This window comes from Mus pahari, chromosome 5, assembly GCF_900095145.1.
Source record: "Mus pahari chromosome 5, PAHARI_EIJ_v1.1, whole genome shotgun sequence".
Classification (NCBI taxonomy): Eukaryota; Metazoa; Chordata; class Mammalia; order Rodentia; family Muridae; genus Mus; species Mus pahari.
Window position 1 is genome coordinate 106,718,296 of NC_034594.1, and position 16,132 is coordinate 106,734,427.

Consider the following 16,132-nt stretch of genomic DNA (forward strand, 5'->3'; position numbering starts at 1 on the left):
TTGGCAGCACAGCAATTAACAACTGAAACCACAGCCATTTGATACTTTGTGTGTTTTACAACATTCAACATTCTCCTCTGGCCTCCAAGGTCAGGCCATGGATACATTCCTACATACACACACTAAATAAATAAGTAAGCAAATAAAGAAATAAATACAAATGTTAAGCTACAAATGAGGCTAGAGCACTGTGTCTAGCATGCACAAGGCTTTGGGATTTGTTGCAGTGATAACAAATGTCGATGGTAAATGGAATGTTAAAGTAAAAATGTTGAAGTCGGGAACACTGAAGAAGGTAGAGTGTGTGTGTGTGTGTGTGTGTGTGTGTGTGTGTGTGTGTGTGTGTGTGATGCAGCTGGGTATGAGTCAGCCAGGCTGACCAGACTCGAGTAAGGACAGGGTCTCTGAGAGGAACAAGGTCAAAGTCAGCAAGCAGGCTGGCTGGCTGGCACTTCCATAGCTTCTTATCTCCAGGGCAGCTCGTTCTAACAGACTAAGTAAGAATGGTGTCTAAAGCTGGGCAGTGGTGGCGCACGCCTTTAATCCCAGCACTTGGGAGTCGGAGGCAGGCAGATTTCTGAGTTCGAGGCCAGTCTGGTCTACAGAGTGAGTTCCAAGGCTACATAGAGAGACCCTTTCTCGAAAAAACAAACAAAAAACAAAAAACAAAAAACTAAACAAAACAAAAAGAATGGTGTCTAAAAACCCTCTACCTATTCCAGAAAGAAACCACACCAGAGCACCCTCAGGCATGGAGCTGGATGCGAGGTAACCAAGGATGACTGCAGGTCCATCTTGGTAGCTGTGGTGGGACTTAGTTCCCCACTGTGGTAAAAAAAAAAAAAAAAAAAAAAAAAAAAAGTCTACATAAGTATGAAAACAAAGAGCAGGCTAATAAGTGGCTCGCAGGCCCCACCCAGGTCTGAGACCCATAGCATTGGCAACGTTGGCCAACCGCTAACAGAGTAAGTCAAAATACCCATGACAGCTGAGGTACAAAGATGTGTTTCTTCCTGATGGTCAGGAGGGAGAGACCGGCATCAGGACAGGCTCTCCCCAGAAGATTCACAGAATTTTCTGCAGTTGAAATTATAAGGGAAAGATATTCAAGAGAGAAAACCTGATCCAGTAATAGAGCTGAGGACAGACTTAATGCCAACTCCTTGCTACCTGGGATTCTAAATGTAATTGTCCAGCTGGTTCCCAGCAAGAAAGCAAAGCAGTCTGAATGGTTCAAAATGATGAAGGTTCTGAAGGGCTAGCAGCTGCTGAGAATGGCTGATGCTTGGGAAAGCTAAACATGGAAAAATCTGGGTTCATGAAAACCTGGTAGCGTTCCTTTCCCTTTTTGATATGCCTCTCCTCTAATCTCCTGTGTCTCTCTCCCTCTTGCCTCCCTGATTCCTCTCCTCTCCATCCCTTCCTCAATTCCCTTTTATTTTTTCAGAAGGCACCATGCTACGTAGCATGACTCATGTTGGCCCTGAATTTTAGGTTCCCCTCCTTCAGCCACCCTGGTGCTGGGATGCAGTTTGCATCATGCCTGCCCTTGGGCTGTCTCTAAAAGCCTCAGCATTTGCCACTGCTATTAGGTTTTTTTCCTTTTATTCCTTTCCTGATAAATTAGCTTTGCAAGCATATAATATCAACAGGAAAAAAACCTACCATTTTTCTCCAAATTCCTAAAGCTTCCTGTGGCAGTTAGACAAATGGTTCTTTCTGGTTCTTTCTGAACCCAGGGTCTCACACATACTTGGTAGGCAAGGGTTCTATGGCTGGATTCATTCTCATCCCCAAGGGGGGGGGATCATATCGTAGCCCAGGCTAGCCTCAAATGCACTATGTAGCATAGGCTGGCTTTTAACCAGCAACCATCCTTCACTAGCCTCCAGTGTGCTGGCTGGACTGAGGTGGGAATGGCTACCCCTAGGGAAGGTCACGTTTACAATTATTTTATTTTCATTTTTTTTGTTACTGCTTTCAAATGGCAGATTTCTTTACTTTCTTTTTTTTTAAACGTCATACTGTGAGAGATAAGGGTTTCTTACTATAGTCTGTACATCTCTAACATATGCTTTACTTATTAGGAATCATGAAACATGTTTTCAGCAATTAACTGGAGTCGCAAAGCATGGTTAGGACTAGAGACAGCAATGGTTGAGAGGCGGCACTGTGCACGGCTACTTCATGGGCAGCTGTGATCACAACAAACTCCTGGGGGGTTCTGACAAAGAAATTGGCTTTTATCTACAGATAAACATAAGATAGGACAGAGCAGGGTGGTGCTGGCACATGCCTTTCATCCCATCACTCAGGAGGCAGAGGCAGGCGGATCTCTGAGTTCAAGACCAGCCTGGTCTACAGAGTGAGTTCCAGGACATGCAAGGTTATAGAGAGACACTGTCTTGAAACAAACAAATAATAAAAGTTAGAACAAATTGTAGATTTCTGAGATTCTGCAGAATGATTAATAATGAAAAGGTCAAGCTCCCTGCTTTTCAAAACATCCAACTGTTTCAATTATTTGGCAACTACAGAAAACACTTCGAGGAATAATCATGTATGTGTGTTTGTGCGGGTATGTGTGTATATGTGTGTGTGTTTGTGTGTATGTATGTGTGTTTGTATGTGTTCATGTATTTATGTATGTGTTTGTGCATACATGTATATATGTGTGTGTATGTATGTATGTTTGTATGTGTTCATGTGTGTGTGTGTGTGTGTTCCATTGTTTTCCAGGGAATGGCATCCAAACCTACGTACATACTTTTCTTCCCTTCTCAATTTTCTTGTCTCCAGGGAATTCAGAGCTGTGTTGTAACTGTCCTTTTTTCTCCCTTTAATTACATTAAATCTGTAATTCTGCTGACAATGAACACTGACTGCAGTTGTACCCTTTTTCCAGGAAAGGCTTTGATCCTTGTTTTGTATTTTTGGTGCCACCCCAGATCTCTGCTGTGGTTGTCAACCTTGTCTCTATGTTGGAAGCACACAGGAACTTTTAAACACACTTATGTTCTCGATGCCAGCGGCCAGGGAGCTCTTGGTTGAGGGTGAGCAGAAGGGTCCCAGGTAGAGCATTCCCACCCCATCCTCCATAGTGTGTGAGCAGAAGGGTCCCAGGTAGAGCATTCCCACCCCATCCTCCATGGTGTGTGAGCAGAAGGGTCCCAGGTAGAGCGTTCCCACCCCATCTTCTATGGTGGTTCAGGCTCAACCCCATAGACTAACACAGGCGAGGGTAAGGCTCTACCATATATTCCAGCCTAGAATGTATGATTTTTATCAGTAACGGATGTAAATACTAACTTGCCTACTGCATGAAGGACAGAAAATATCTTACTGAGAGGGAAGTTCAGCCTGGCTAAAAACCAAGTTCTTTTTTCAGAATGACTGACAGGTACAAATTGCTGCAGGCCAAGAAGAAAAAAATTACTAAAAATTTCTCCCCTTCAGACAAAACTTCAGATACCCTGTTTGACAATTAGTAGTATTAACAAACTCTAATTAGCCCTCACAAAGCAAAGCTCACCAATTATAGTTTTTCATCAAAGTAGAATACAACGAATGACAAGGAATACAATGTTTACTATATCAAAAAAGAAAAGAAAAAAAGAAACCCCCCCCAAAAAAATCAATCCAACAACAACAACAAAAAAACCCAACCCCTGCTAATTCATTATGAGGTATAATCACACATATGCTCTATCACTAATTCAGAGATTTTTAGAATGCAAAAATATGCACATATAAACTTGACAAAATACAGTACATCTTTAACCTGGACTTCTTTGAAGTCCACGTTTTATCATCTCTGGTCAATGTGTCTGAGCTGGACATCTACCTTATACAAGCTGTTTCCCTCTCTGCATCCTCTGCACCAGCAAATGCAGCCCCCAAAGCAGAAACATGGCTCAGGTCAGACATCACACACACACACACACACACACACACACACACACACACACACACACACACCGTTTGCATTTATGCCTCTTCCAATTCTGTCTCCTAATCTCTCTCAAGCTCCTTGGTTGCTTTTCTCTCCTGTAGACTGGATTCAGATCATCCTTCTCGGCTAACAGGCTCACAGCAGTTATGTTTTCAGAGAGAGAGACAGAGAGAGAGGGGGGGGGGCTCTGTGGGTAAGGCTTAGGTTCAATCACCAGTAGCAGAAGAGCTGAAACCAAAGAAAAGCAAACCAGCAGCAGCAGCAACAACAACAAAAGCCCCAACCCGCCTAATTTTATTTCCTTCTTCTCTCTCACTCCAGGACTCACTATAGAACCCTTCCTGAGTGCTGAGATTACATATATGAGCTACAAGAGTGGGTAGGATTTTTATTTCTTAAGCATTAACTTGATCATATTATTCCTTCCTTGAAAATTTTACAAAATGCATGTTCCATTAGAAAAAAACATGGTGGGGCTGGAGAGATGGCTCAGCGGGTAAGAGCACTGACTGCTCTTCTGAAGGTCCTGAGTTCAAATTCCAGCAACCATATGGTGGCTCACAACCATCCGTAACGAGATCTGATGCCCTCTTCTGGAGTGTCTGAAGACAACTACAGTGTACTTACATATGATAAATAAATAAATAAATAAATAAATAAGTCTCTTCCTTTAAAAAAAATTTTATTTAAAAAAAAAAGAAAGAAAAAACATGGCAAGGGACACCAACAGACTGCCTACAAAAAATAAACCCATATACACGTGAAAAGTACATCATTATTACTTCATAAGTGAAACAATGTGGGTTTTTTTTTTCTGTTTCACTAAGCCAGTGGGTACAGCCGAAGAGACTTGATAATAAATCACTGTGAGAAGTGCAGAAATATTTCTACAAATTATTTCTGGTACTATAGTATTTGGATAGCATTTCAGAAATATTGGACACGAAAAGGAGTGAAAATTGTCCAATATCTCTGAACCTCGATTCCTGTTATTGGGTTAAATGGCTACAAGAAAGACATATTTAGGAGATAGTAACTGGTAAATAATGGCTTATATTTGCTGTCACCTGATTTTTTTTTTTAAAGATGTATTTATTTATTATATGTAAGTACACTGTAGCTGTCTTCAGACACTCCAGAAGAGGGCGTCAGATCTTGTTACGGATGGTTATGAGCCACCATGTGGTTGCTGGGATTTGAACTCAGGACCTTTGGAAGAGCAGTCAGGTGGTCTTACCTGCTGAGCCATCTCACCAGCCCCGTCACCTGATTTTTTATGCGCTTTGTATGCTAACCCATTTAATCCTCATAATTCTCTAAGTAGTATTATCACTCATCCTTATGTCACTTTACACATAAGGAAAGGGTTAAATAGCCATATGGTGGAGTCACTTAGGAGGACCTCTACATTACTGTCATTATAGCTACACAGGGGTGACTTGCCCACCACATCTACAGTCGGATAAACACCTCCCACCCCACGCCCATTAATTACCATCAGCTGGTCTTCTCTGATTGCTCTGTGTACATCAAGTCTGACAGAACTGTGGGACACTCAGTCCATCTCTCTTGACAATGTTCCTGTGCCCTAATCGATGTTGTGTACACCGTAATACCGCAGGAAAGGGTCGAACAAATGCTATCGTACCGTTTAATGTGATGCATGACATATTTTTAGAGACGTGAAATAATCTTCACGAAACTAAGTCAGGCACATAGTAACTATAGTACTCATAGTACGGTGAGACAAGCCAGCCCGCGCTCTGACCACGCCAAAGAGCTCCAACACTCTGGCACTAGGGGCCGACCTTTCCCGCTTTCCTGCAGTAGAAAGAATCTCCCGGAACCTTTCTTGCGGAGTCTCAGGCAGCCGCCGGGACAACTCAAGGATCACACAGCACTGTGAGTATTAGTGGGCTAGTGATATGCCTGAAATTTCTTGCTCACTTACGTGGTCCCGGAGAGAAAAGTTTTACATTCTTGTACTTTTTGGCGTTCCGACTGACTATGACATGTTTTTCTACCTCAGCAATATTATAGTTGGTTGATTACAAGAGCATTTAATATTTTTTTAAGTTAGGGAGAAATGAGGACAGCTACGTAAAACGAACAAGGAAGGCGGGGGAGGAAAGCGGAAGCCGCGGGGCCTTCTAAGTCCGAAAGTCTCCGGAGCTTGCGCCAGGCTCTTCGCGGCGCCCCCCACTTAGACGCGGGGCTTCTGAGCGGGTGGGGGAGACGGAACTGTTGCCGGTGCGGAGACCAGGCGGCCAGCGTCTGCAGGGATGAACCTCGAGTTGCTGGGTGAGGAGGGCTTGGCTGCGACTTAGCAAACCCTTCGGTACTGGGAAGGAGGGAACCTGGGCGGGAGGGACCGCAGGCTGCACCCTTAGGGACAGTCTTCTGAGATGTTTCATTGAATGCTCGTGAGGTGGAGTTGCAGCAGCAGGAGTAAGACCAGCTTCTGTCCGAAAAGAGGGCATTACTTTTCTGAAACGGCTTTCAGATCAGTTGTGGAGTCATTGAGGCACTTTTTGTCCGAGCTGTGATTTCGAAGATCGCAGGTGCTGAAGTAACAGATCAGACATGACCAGAGTTTTGGACATGCAGTCTGAGGAAGGGTGAAGTTTTGAAGACCTGTCAGGGAATCGGGTGCCTAGATGGAATAACTCTTACTGGAAAGGCGTTATTTAACCAGATTTTATTTTAAAAATAAAAATAAAAAATTTAAGAAAAGGTTAGGGGAATAGTTAAGAGTGTTGTGATTCGGCACTAAGTGGCGTAGTTGGCATTTGGAATCCGGTCATCTTGACTGCCAGTTTAGGGTCCTTTAACCTTAGGAAGGTGTAGATCCCCCGAAATGTGAACTACACAAGCAGTTGTTTTATTCTCTCTTTTAAAAATCATTGCCTCCTAACCCCTTATCCACATTGGTCTTCTGGCCTCCCACGAGGTAATGTTTAGCATGATGATTCTGTTTTCAAGAGCTCCTACATGGCTTGACTGCCTTTAATGTTTGTATTTTTTGAGAAGGGATGGAGGGCTACAAAGATAATTTTTTTAAGACTTATTTTGTATTTATTTTATGTATGTGAGTACACTGTTGCTGTCCTCAGACACACCAGAAGAGGGCATTACAGATGGTTGTGAGCCATCATGTAGTTGCTGTGAATATGAACTCAGGACCTCTTGAAGAACAGCCAGTGCTCTTAACCGCTGAGCCATCTCTCCAGCCCACTTACAAAGATAATTTTTAAAATGTTCTTTGTTTTTATAGTGGCTTTTTGGAGCATGCATGCATGCTTATGGATATATGAAAGTATGTGAAAAGTGTGTCTGAAATAAAAGACACCAATGAGAACATTTTTAATTTGTTATTTTATGTGTGGGGGTGCTTTGTCGGTGTGTGTGAGACTGACTGTGCACCAGTGATGTGTGTGCCTGGTGCCCACAGGAGCCAGAAGAGTCAGATTCCCTGAAACTGGAGTTACAAATGGTTTTGAGCTACAATATGGACACTGGGAATCATACCTGGGACCTTTGGAAGAGCAGCCAGTGCTCTTAACCACTGAACCATCTCTGCAGCCCCTCAGTGAGATAATTTTTCTGCTTTGCCCAAATGTGGATATTGTAATAAAGAGGATAACCAAGAGTTTAGATTGGTGCTGTTTATTTTATGGAGACTCATGGATGCCAGGTTGGACAGTTTACTTTTTAAGGAAGATAGGGCAGACCCAACAACAGCTCAGATGGAGCACTGATTTATAAAGTTTTTCTGACAGTTATAATGCATAGTTGAATGTTGAGACAATATAAAACCAGTCTGGAAGGCCACAATTTATAAGTGATACACAGAATGTGTGAACTGGGACATAGAAAAAACATTGGGGAGGCAGTGTTGGCAGGATTTGGGCATAGTGGTGATGAGAAAATAAACTACAGAATAACGATGCTTGACTAGTAAGATGCAAGGACATGTGAAAGGGAGCTTGGATCTGTTGGATGTAGACTGAGAGCTTGGGAGACAAATGATCACCATTCATTTCTGCTTATTGAAAGCCTGGGACTAGGTGTGACTAGGTGGAAGGGAAAAGATGAGAGGGGCAGAATATTGTCAGGGACAAGATCTTTGGTTATTTACCTGGAGGGGAAAGGATAATCACGCGATTGTAAGTTAACTAACATGCAGTGCTTCTATGAGCTAGTCACATTTTCCATATATTCCCTAAGTATAGCAGCTAAGAGGATACAGGTTAGCAGTACCTTCCATAGAACCAGTTGAGTGCCAAGGCAGCACTTGAGTCTGAAAACTGAGAAAAGCCTGCTCCATTTCATCTCTGGGCAGTTTGCATTCCTTAGCAGCCTAAGATGAAGGTGATTTTAGGAGGGTGTAGGAGAAGTAGAGACCAAGAGAGATGGTGCTTGTTTATAAGAGGAAAAGAGAAAAGCTGTTATAATAGTCCTTTGAAAGAGTTAACAGTATGTGTCACGGAGAAAGTTCTTTTGAATGATTCAGAAGGTTCATAGGGGAAACTTAGGAATTTTTAGTCTTGGCTGATTCAGCAATTAAAAAGAGGTCTGAGGCTCCAAAGAGAAATCTCTTGTAGAAATGACGGAGTATTATGTGAGAAAGTTAGTGATTATAGCTAACTTTATAATAATATAAGTAGGAAAAAGGAACAGAGGTGATATGGTGGGAATAGTTACACAGCGAAGGACATCTGGACAGATAAAGGAAACAAAGGATAGGCTAGGTTGTGGGATGTGCTACTCAGGTGGCCTAGACAGGATGCTAATTTACTTCTGTGACCATCAGACCACTTTTTGAGATGTTGCTGTGTAACAGTTGGGTGCACTGGAGATGAAAAATTACTAGGACAGTGCCTCTTGCATCCCTGGTCCTGTGCACTTAGACAAGTGCTGCATCACCAGCCCGAGATAGTTTTCAAACTCATCCTTTCCTATAACTCATAGTAAAAAAATAAAATTTATTTTTAAAATTTAAATTATCACTTACTTAGTGTGTATGGATTTGTGGGGTGGGGTATATGTATAAGCTCTCGTACAGGTCAGGACAACTTTGGCCAGTCACTTCTCTCTCACCATGTGAGTTCTGGAGCTCCAACTCAGGTTCTTAGATTTGGCAGCAAGCATCCTTAGCCACTGAACTATCTCACTGGCCCAAGAAATAAACTATCACAACCCCTATGTATGTACATGTGTAGTTAGGTCTATTTCTGGCATGGGTGTATCTGTGATGTATACCTATGTTTGTGTGCATGTGTGTGAGTGTGCACTCAAGAGGCCAGAGAAAGGAGTGATGTATTGTCCTTTGTCAGTCTTTGCTCCTTTCCTTTGAGGCAGAGTCTTTTCTGTCACCCTGGAGCTCATATTTTTCAGTTGGACTGATAGCCAGCAAACCCCTTTCTATCTCTGTCCCCTTTAGAGCTGGGATTTCTAGTCTGTGCAGGGTGGTGCTGGACTTCTGGGCATGCCGGAATCTGAACTCCAGGTCCATGCTTTACAGCAAGTGCTTTTAACCACTGAGTCATTTCTCCAGCCCTAGAAGTTTTTAAAATGATATTTAATCCTTTTGTTCATTATCTTCTGATATTTCCTGCTCTAATATATTTTCTTTTTAAAAACTTGTTTTTCATGGACTATGATGATTTATTCATTTTCAGTAGATTGAATTGTACCATCTGAAAACAATAAGATACTGCTTTTTTGTCCTGGATAAAAAACACAAACAGGAAAAGAGAAACAAATAATTCTGCATAATACAGAGTTACAATATATCACTAGAGTGTAGGGGAGCCATATGAAAGCAGCTAGTGCTGCTCTGTTGGTGGAATTGATGTAAAATTTGGGGAAATTTTACAGAGATATGAGATGGAGGTGCCTAGCCACCAACCAACAAAAGGAGTAGGAGCTTTCTGTGAAGCAAACATTCCTAGGCATGAATTAGTGAATGGCTGAGTACATACATGAGTGAATGAGTACAGGAAATTGTGTATTCTACAGCTGGTACTCAGGGCACGGTTAATTTACGTTCTGGGACAGGTGCTGATAGTACAAAGACAAAATCCAAAATGAAAAGTACTGGCCAGGGCCAGGCTGAGCTTGCTTTTCGAAGTTATGCTTAAAGAGTTTTGTTCATTTTGTTCGGCAGAGGGTTATGAGAGAGTGAGTGCTTTGGTACAGTTGTGGGTGGAGTCAGACGTAAAATTGTTTGAAAGATTGATCAAGGGAGGCAAGACTAAGCCCAAGGCAATGTAACAGGTGTGGTCATGTGAGACTGTGGAATGGCATATGGTATCTAGACCTACAAATTGAATTTCTCTGAAAGAAATACTGACAGAGCCATCACCAATTAAAGGCAGCAGAATGGTCTAGATAAACCAGCTACTATGGTTCCAAGCTGGTATGAAACGGAGGAATTTGTTGGCAATTAGAAAACAAATAGGACTATTGAGAGAAGCTCATGACAGCCAAATCTTGAAGGAGATAAAGACTTTACCCCATATGATGGGAGACACCTGGACTGCTTGCTCCAAGGCCATTTGAAGCAAGGATCCCACAGGAGACCTGAGGAGGTGCTTGAAGAAGCGGATGAAATTTCACTAAAAGCTAACTGAACTCAGATTCCAAAAAAGCAGGTATAGAGAGGGTCTGTAGTGGAACGTGGAGATAGGGAGGTAGCACATGGTTTTAAGGACAGAGTGAGGAAAGCTAATGCAATTGAAGCCAAGATTCTAAGAGTAAGGGGTCAAGAAAAGGTGTCAGTGTTTTATGAAACATGGAGAACAAAGAAGTCTTGAGGGCTGGAAGAAACAAGAGTTATTCATTCAGTACTCATAAATAACTTGTGTGTGCCCACTGTGATTTTTATAGGGAAAGGCTAACTAGATGGTGAAATTCTTTCTTTTTCTTTGGTTCTATGGCAAATAGCAGAATAAAATGAAAAATGATTGTTGCCAGAAAAGTTCTCATTAGATAAAGAATCTGGTAAGTTTCTTGGCTCACATTGCTAATTGTTGTTCAGTGCCTTGGCCCCCAAAAGAGCTTGAGAATGATATCACTATTGATGATCCTTGAGGATTTGAGGAAAGTGAAACTTTAGCTGTGCTGAAAAGATGATGGGTTCTTTCTTTCTTTCTTTCTTTCTTTCTTTCTTTCTTTCAGACTTATTTTATGTATGTGAGTACAGTGTAACTGTTTCCAGACACACCAGAAAAGGGCATCATATCCCTTTACAGATGGTTGTGAGCCACCATGTAATTGCTGGGAATTAAACTCAGGACCTTTGGAAGAGCAGTCAGTGGTCTTATCCACTCTCCAGCCCCGGATGGGTACACTTTGACTTTCAGGAAAAAGCAGGTGTGATTTGTAAATCAGAGTAGTTAGTGATCTCCTGGGCAAATCCAGGCAAGTTTTTAGGAGTTAACATTTTAGGCACAGGCATTGTTTCTGGGTCAGGTCAGAGTCTTTCCTTTTTTTTTTTTTTTTTTTAACTGTAGGACTTAGCTTTCATGGCTAGCTTTCATCTATAAAAATAAAGTGTGGTAATGCCTATTCAGTAGTGAGTTGAGAGGATTGACTAAGGTAAAATGTAGAATTTGTAGTAGCCCACTCTGTCCTGAACCCTACATACAGCTCAGGCCACCCTCAGACTCAGTACTGTCTCTGTCTCCCAAGTGCAGGGATCATGTAAAGATGTTCGTAACAATGCCTTTCTTAGTGATCTTAAAAATTTTTGTTTTGTGATTAAACATTTTATGTGTGAATAGTGTGTGTTCCTGTTTGTGTGTGTACAGGTGCATGTTGCTGTTTGCTGTGGATGTAGAGACCAGAGGTTGATGTTAGGTGTCTTCCTCTTCCTTTTTTGACATGGGGTCTGCCACAGAACCTGGAGGTCTCTGATTGGCTAGAGTGTCTGGCCGGCATCTGCCAGTCCTGTTCCCCGGTACACACCCCAGGCCTTATACCCTTTACATGGATTTTGATGCTCTCAACTTCAATCTCTAGCCAAATGGTTTTAAAAACTTGCATTAAAATTACGTGGGGGTGGGAGTGGGGGTGGGAGGGTTGGAGAGATGGCTCAGCGGTTAAGAGTGCTGGCTGCTCATTCAGAGGTCCTGAGTTCAATTCCCATCAACCACATGGTGGCTCACAGCCATCTTTAATGGGATCCAATGCCTTCTTTTGGTGTGTCTGAAGACAGCTACAGTGTACTCATACATTAAATAAACAAACAAACAAATCTTTTTAAAATTATATGTATGCATATATGTGTGGGTGCATGTGGAGGTCAAAGAACAACTTGTGGGAGCTGGTTTTCTCCTACTTTATGGGTCCTGGAGAATCAAACTCAGGGCTGCAGGCCTGGCTCTCCTCCCTCTCCCTGCTGAGCCAGCTTACTGGCCCTCCCTGATTTTTGTTTTTTATGTTTGAATGAGTACGCATTTTTGTTTGCTTCTCAGCCATGTGAATGTAGTCTATTGATTGGGAAGGAAACACCAGCTCTATAGTAAATGAAAGAAACAAGTCACTTTGTATGTGTGTAGTGTTTTCCTTCCCAGGTGGTGCTCAACACCTGCAGTCCCTTTAGCCACCAAGGCACGATCCAGCCCCAGCTATGCATGTCTATGTGACACATGCTCTACTTTAGTCACTTTACAAACAGTATTCAAGAACACTTTCTGGATACAGTTCAGCATTTGTGCGTCCATTCCCTTCTTTCATAATTGTGTGTGTTAGAAGGGACTGACTGGGGTTTTTTGTCAAGTAGGAATATGACAAGAAAATAGGATAGACTTTGAGGACAGTTGGTGATTCTGCATTCTAGTGACTGAGTGTTCTGAACTCACTCACAGTTTTATAGTTCTAATACTTGAGATCTAGAGGCTTATGGCTGCAAAGCTCAGAGCCAGAGGCTTGCCTTCCAGGTCTGTAAGCAGATGCTTACAGTAGGCTCACCTTGTCAGCACACCAGCTCATGTTGTTATTATATTACAGCCTCAGAAACACTTCCCTGTATGTTTATGAAATGACAGAAGTGAAAAGGCAAATGCCGTCTGCCTGTGGTGATGAGTAGGGTGAGCCCATGGAGCCCCTAAGCACGTGTCAACCAACCCCCCCCCAACCTGGCCAGGGCTGCTGTGTGCTGTTGGCGGTCTGTGTGGGCCCTTGTGTGTGACTCATGTTTCATCTCCTTCCTTTCTTTGCCTTGTTGCAGAGTCCTTTGGACAGAACTATCCAGAGGTGAGTTTAGTTTTGTTGTAATATGCGGAAAATAGTGACTGCCTTTTATTTGTTTGGTGACAAATAATTAAATCTCTCTCTCTCACACACACATATTGCTATGGTAAAAATGGAGTGTTTAGCTTTGAGGTAATGTACAAGTTTGACTGGAAATCTCACAGTAATTTTTTAAATCTTAAGGTTCACTTTTCTTTAAATAAAAGGAAAAAGTATTCACAACTTAAAATGAAGGACTTTTTAAACGAACAGTACCATTATTATATACAGGAACTTTTTTGTGAGTGATCACTGTGTAGTTGTGCACTTGTAACATTTCCTGTGCTTCATTGTGGTCATTGTGGTTATTTTTAAAGGTTTGACACTGATGTAAAATAATGTAATTTTCTTAATGTCAGACACACAGGCTATTTCATAGCTTTTACAATTTCCTGTAATCAAAGAACTCTTCCCTTAACTTCTATAACATTCTGCCCATAGACTGCAAAGTACAGAGATCCATTATACCCATTTGAGTAAGACACTGATCACTTGTCTCACTTTTATAATTATTTGTTCATTTTAGCCAATTTAAAAGGTGTATGAACACTTTTGCCCTTTATGACTGAGAGCCTTTGTGTATATTTCTTTATTTCTCTTATAGGAAGCTGATGGAACTTTGGATTGCATCAGCATGGCCCTGACTTGCACCTTTAACAGGTGGGGCACACTGCTTGCTGTTGGCTGTAACGATGGCCGAATTGTTATTTGGGATTTCTTGACAAGAGGCATTGCTAAAATAATTAGTGCACACATCCATCCAGTCTGTTCTTTGTGGTAAGGAATTTTGATTTGATTTGATTTACTTTGTGTGTGTGTGTGTGTGTGTGTGTGTGTGTGTGTGTGTGGTATTGGAGATTGAGCGGATCATATACATTCTGGGCAAACATTTTACTAATGAGTTACATAAATACCTTCACCCCCATGCTTCTTTTCCTTTTTTCTTTTTTACGTGCATGTGTATAGGTATATTGGCATGTGTGTGGCCTCGTGTGTGTGTGTGTGTGTGTATGTGTATATATGTGTGTGTGTGTGTGTGTATGCCTATGTGCTTGGGGCCCAGTATTAATTGCAGGTGTTGTAGATAGAACTGGTGAGAAAGGTACCCCAGTTTTTTTGTGAATAGACTTGAACTTAGACCCTCATAGTTAAACCCTTAGGTTATTTCTACCATCATTTGTCCCCAGAGTCTAGAATCTAGGAATAAATGCCTCATCTCTGATACAAGTGATTATCATTAGTATTTCTGAACCCTCCTTTTATGCCAGGCATTGGCTTAAGAACTTTATATATATTAACTCTAATTCTCTCAGTGGTCCTCTGTAGGTAAAGACTTTATCCCACCTGTCATAGATGAGGAGTTGAAGCCCAGAAAAGCCACACACTCCCTCAGATCAGGCAACTGGAAGGGAGTAATGTCTAGGCTTGAGCACAAGTCTGATTTGCAAGCTTCTACTCTTCTTGCATTGCCTGCTAAGTTCTTCAATACCAAGTATTTTGCATCCCACAGTTTGGGCTAATATTCCTTTGGGTTTCCTTTATGTTTCTTCTATATTTCCTTTCTCTGATTCCTGCCTTCCTATGGGTACTTGAACAAATTTAGGGTTTTGTAGACTTGTTTTTAATTCATAGAGATCCTCTTGTCTCTCTGCCTCAGGAGTCCTGGGATTAAAGGTGTGTGCCACCATGCCTGACTCTTGATCCCTAGTTTTTTATGAGAAATTGTCTTTATGTCATTGTTTTATCTATAGATGGGGTGTCATTTTCCTATTACCACGTTTTTTTTGTTTGTTTGTTTTGTTTTTGTTTTTTTCCAGACAAGTTTCTCTGTAGCCCTGACTGTCTTGAGACTCACTCTGTAGACCAGGCTGCCCTCACACTCAGAGATCCGCCTGCCTTTGCCTCCTGAATGCTGGGATTAAAGGCGTCTGCTACCAATACCCAGCCTCAGTGCCACTTTTAAGATTTAAGATTGAGAACATTTCTGCATTCAACATAATTTGTGTTTTGGAGTTTTTAATTTTTATTTTATTAATTTTTGGGTGTTATAGTTATATCATTTACCCCTTCTCATTCTTCCTTTCAAACCCTTCCATGTATCCCTCTCCCTTGCTCTCTTTAAAATTCATAGCCTCTTTATTTAAAAAAAATATTTGTACATGTGTGCATGTATATGTGTGTATAAACATGTGCATATATATATATTCCTAAATATGTAAATACAACCTGCTCAATCCATGTAATGTTACTTGAATGTATATATTTTCGTGGCTGACCACTTGGTATGTGATAACTATTTGTTGTGCTCTTTCCTAAGGAAGATTTTCGTTGCCTGTAGTTCATTGTCAGTAGTTAAGGCCTTGTGTGCTTTTCCCCATCCGCATTAGCATGCCTATTGTCTATTCTGCCCATGTTACGCAGTTATGTAGCTTCTGACATTCCTAGGAGACGCAGTCTCACAGCAAACTCCCTGTTCCTTTGGTTCTTAAAATGTTTCTACCCCATTTTCCACAATGCACCCAAAGCCTTGGGTGAAGGAGTTAAGTTGTAGATGGATCAGTTAGGCCTGGGCACCACAACTCTGCATTTTGATTGTTTGCAGTGTTCTTTAATAGTCTCCATGTGTTGCAAAGAGAAGTTTCCTTGATTACAGTTGAGTACTACACTTATCTGTGTGTATAAAGATAAATCTTAGTAGAATGTAGGTGGAGTTATGTTGGTTTAGTAAAGAGGCAATTGTATGTTCTCATCCAAGATCTGTGACTTCTCTATTTCTGGGTAGTTGGCTGGGTTTCTAGAACCAGGCATGATTTCCTTCTTGTCGAGCAAGTCCAATTAGAGCTGTTGGTTACTGCCAAGGTGTGCATGCCACTACTGTGTCTT

General features: G+C 41.7%; 1 protein-coding gene across 2 annotated transcripts in view; it reads left to right on the plus strand.

The window, feature by feature from the left end:
* Positions 1-6,088: 6,088 nt before the first annotated feature.
* Positions 6,089-16,132, plus strand: part of Rbbp5 (RB binding protein 5, histone lysine methyltransferase complex subunit) — a 28,330-nt gene continuing 18,286 nt past the window's right edge. Inside the window, exons 1-3 of one of the 2 annotated variants that reach the window (XM_021198301.2) lie at positions 6,089-6,253; positions 13,188-13,213; positions 13,854-14,026. In XM_021198301.2, the coding sequence (XP_021053960.1) occupies positions 6,235-6,253; positions 13,188-13,213; positions 13,854-14,026 (218 nt within the window). In that variant the 5' untranslated portion in view covers positions 6,089-6,234. The remainder of the gene's footprint in view (positions 6,254-13,187; positions 13,214-13,853; positions 14,027-16,132) is intronic. The other variant, XM_021198303.2, reaches the window with a different exon arrangement.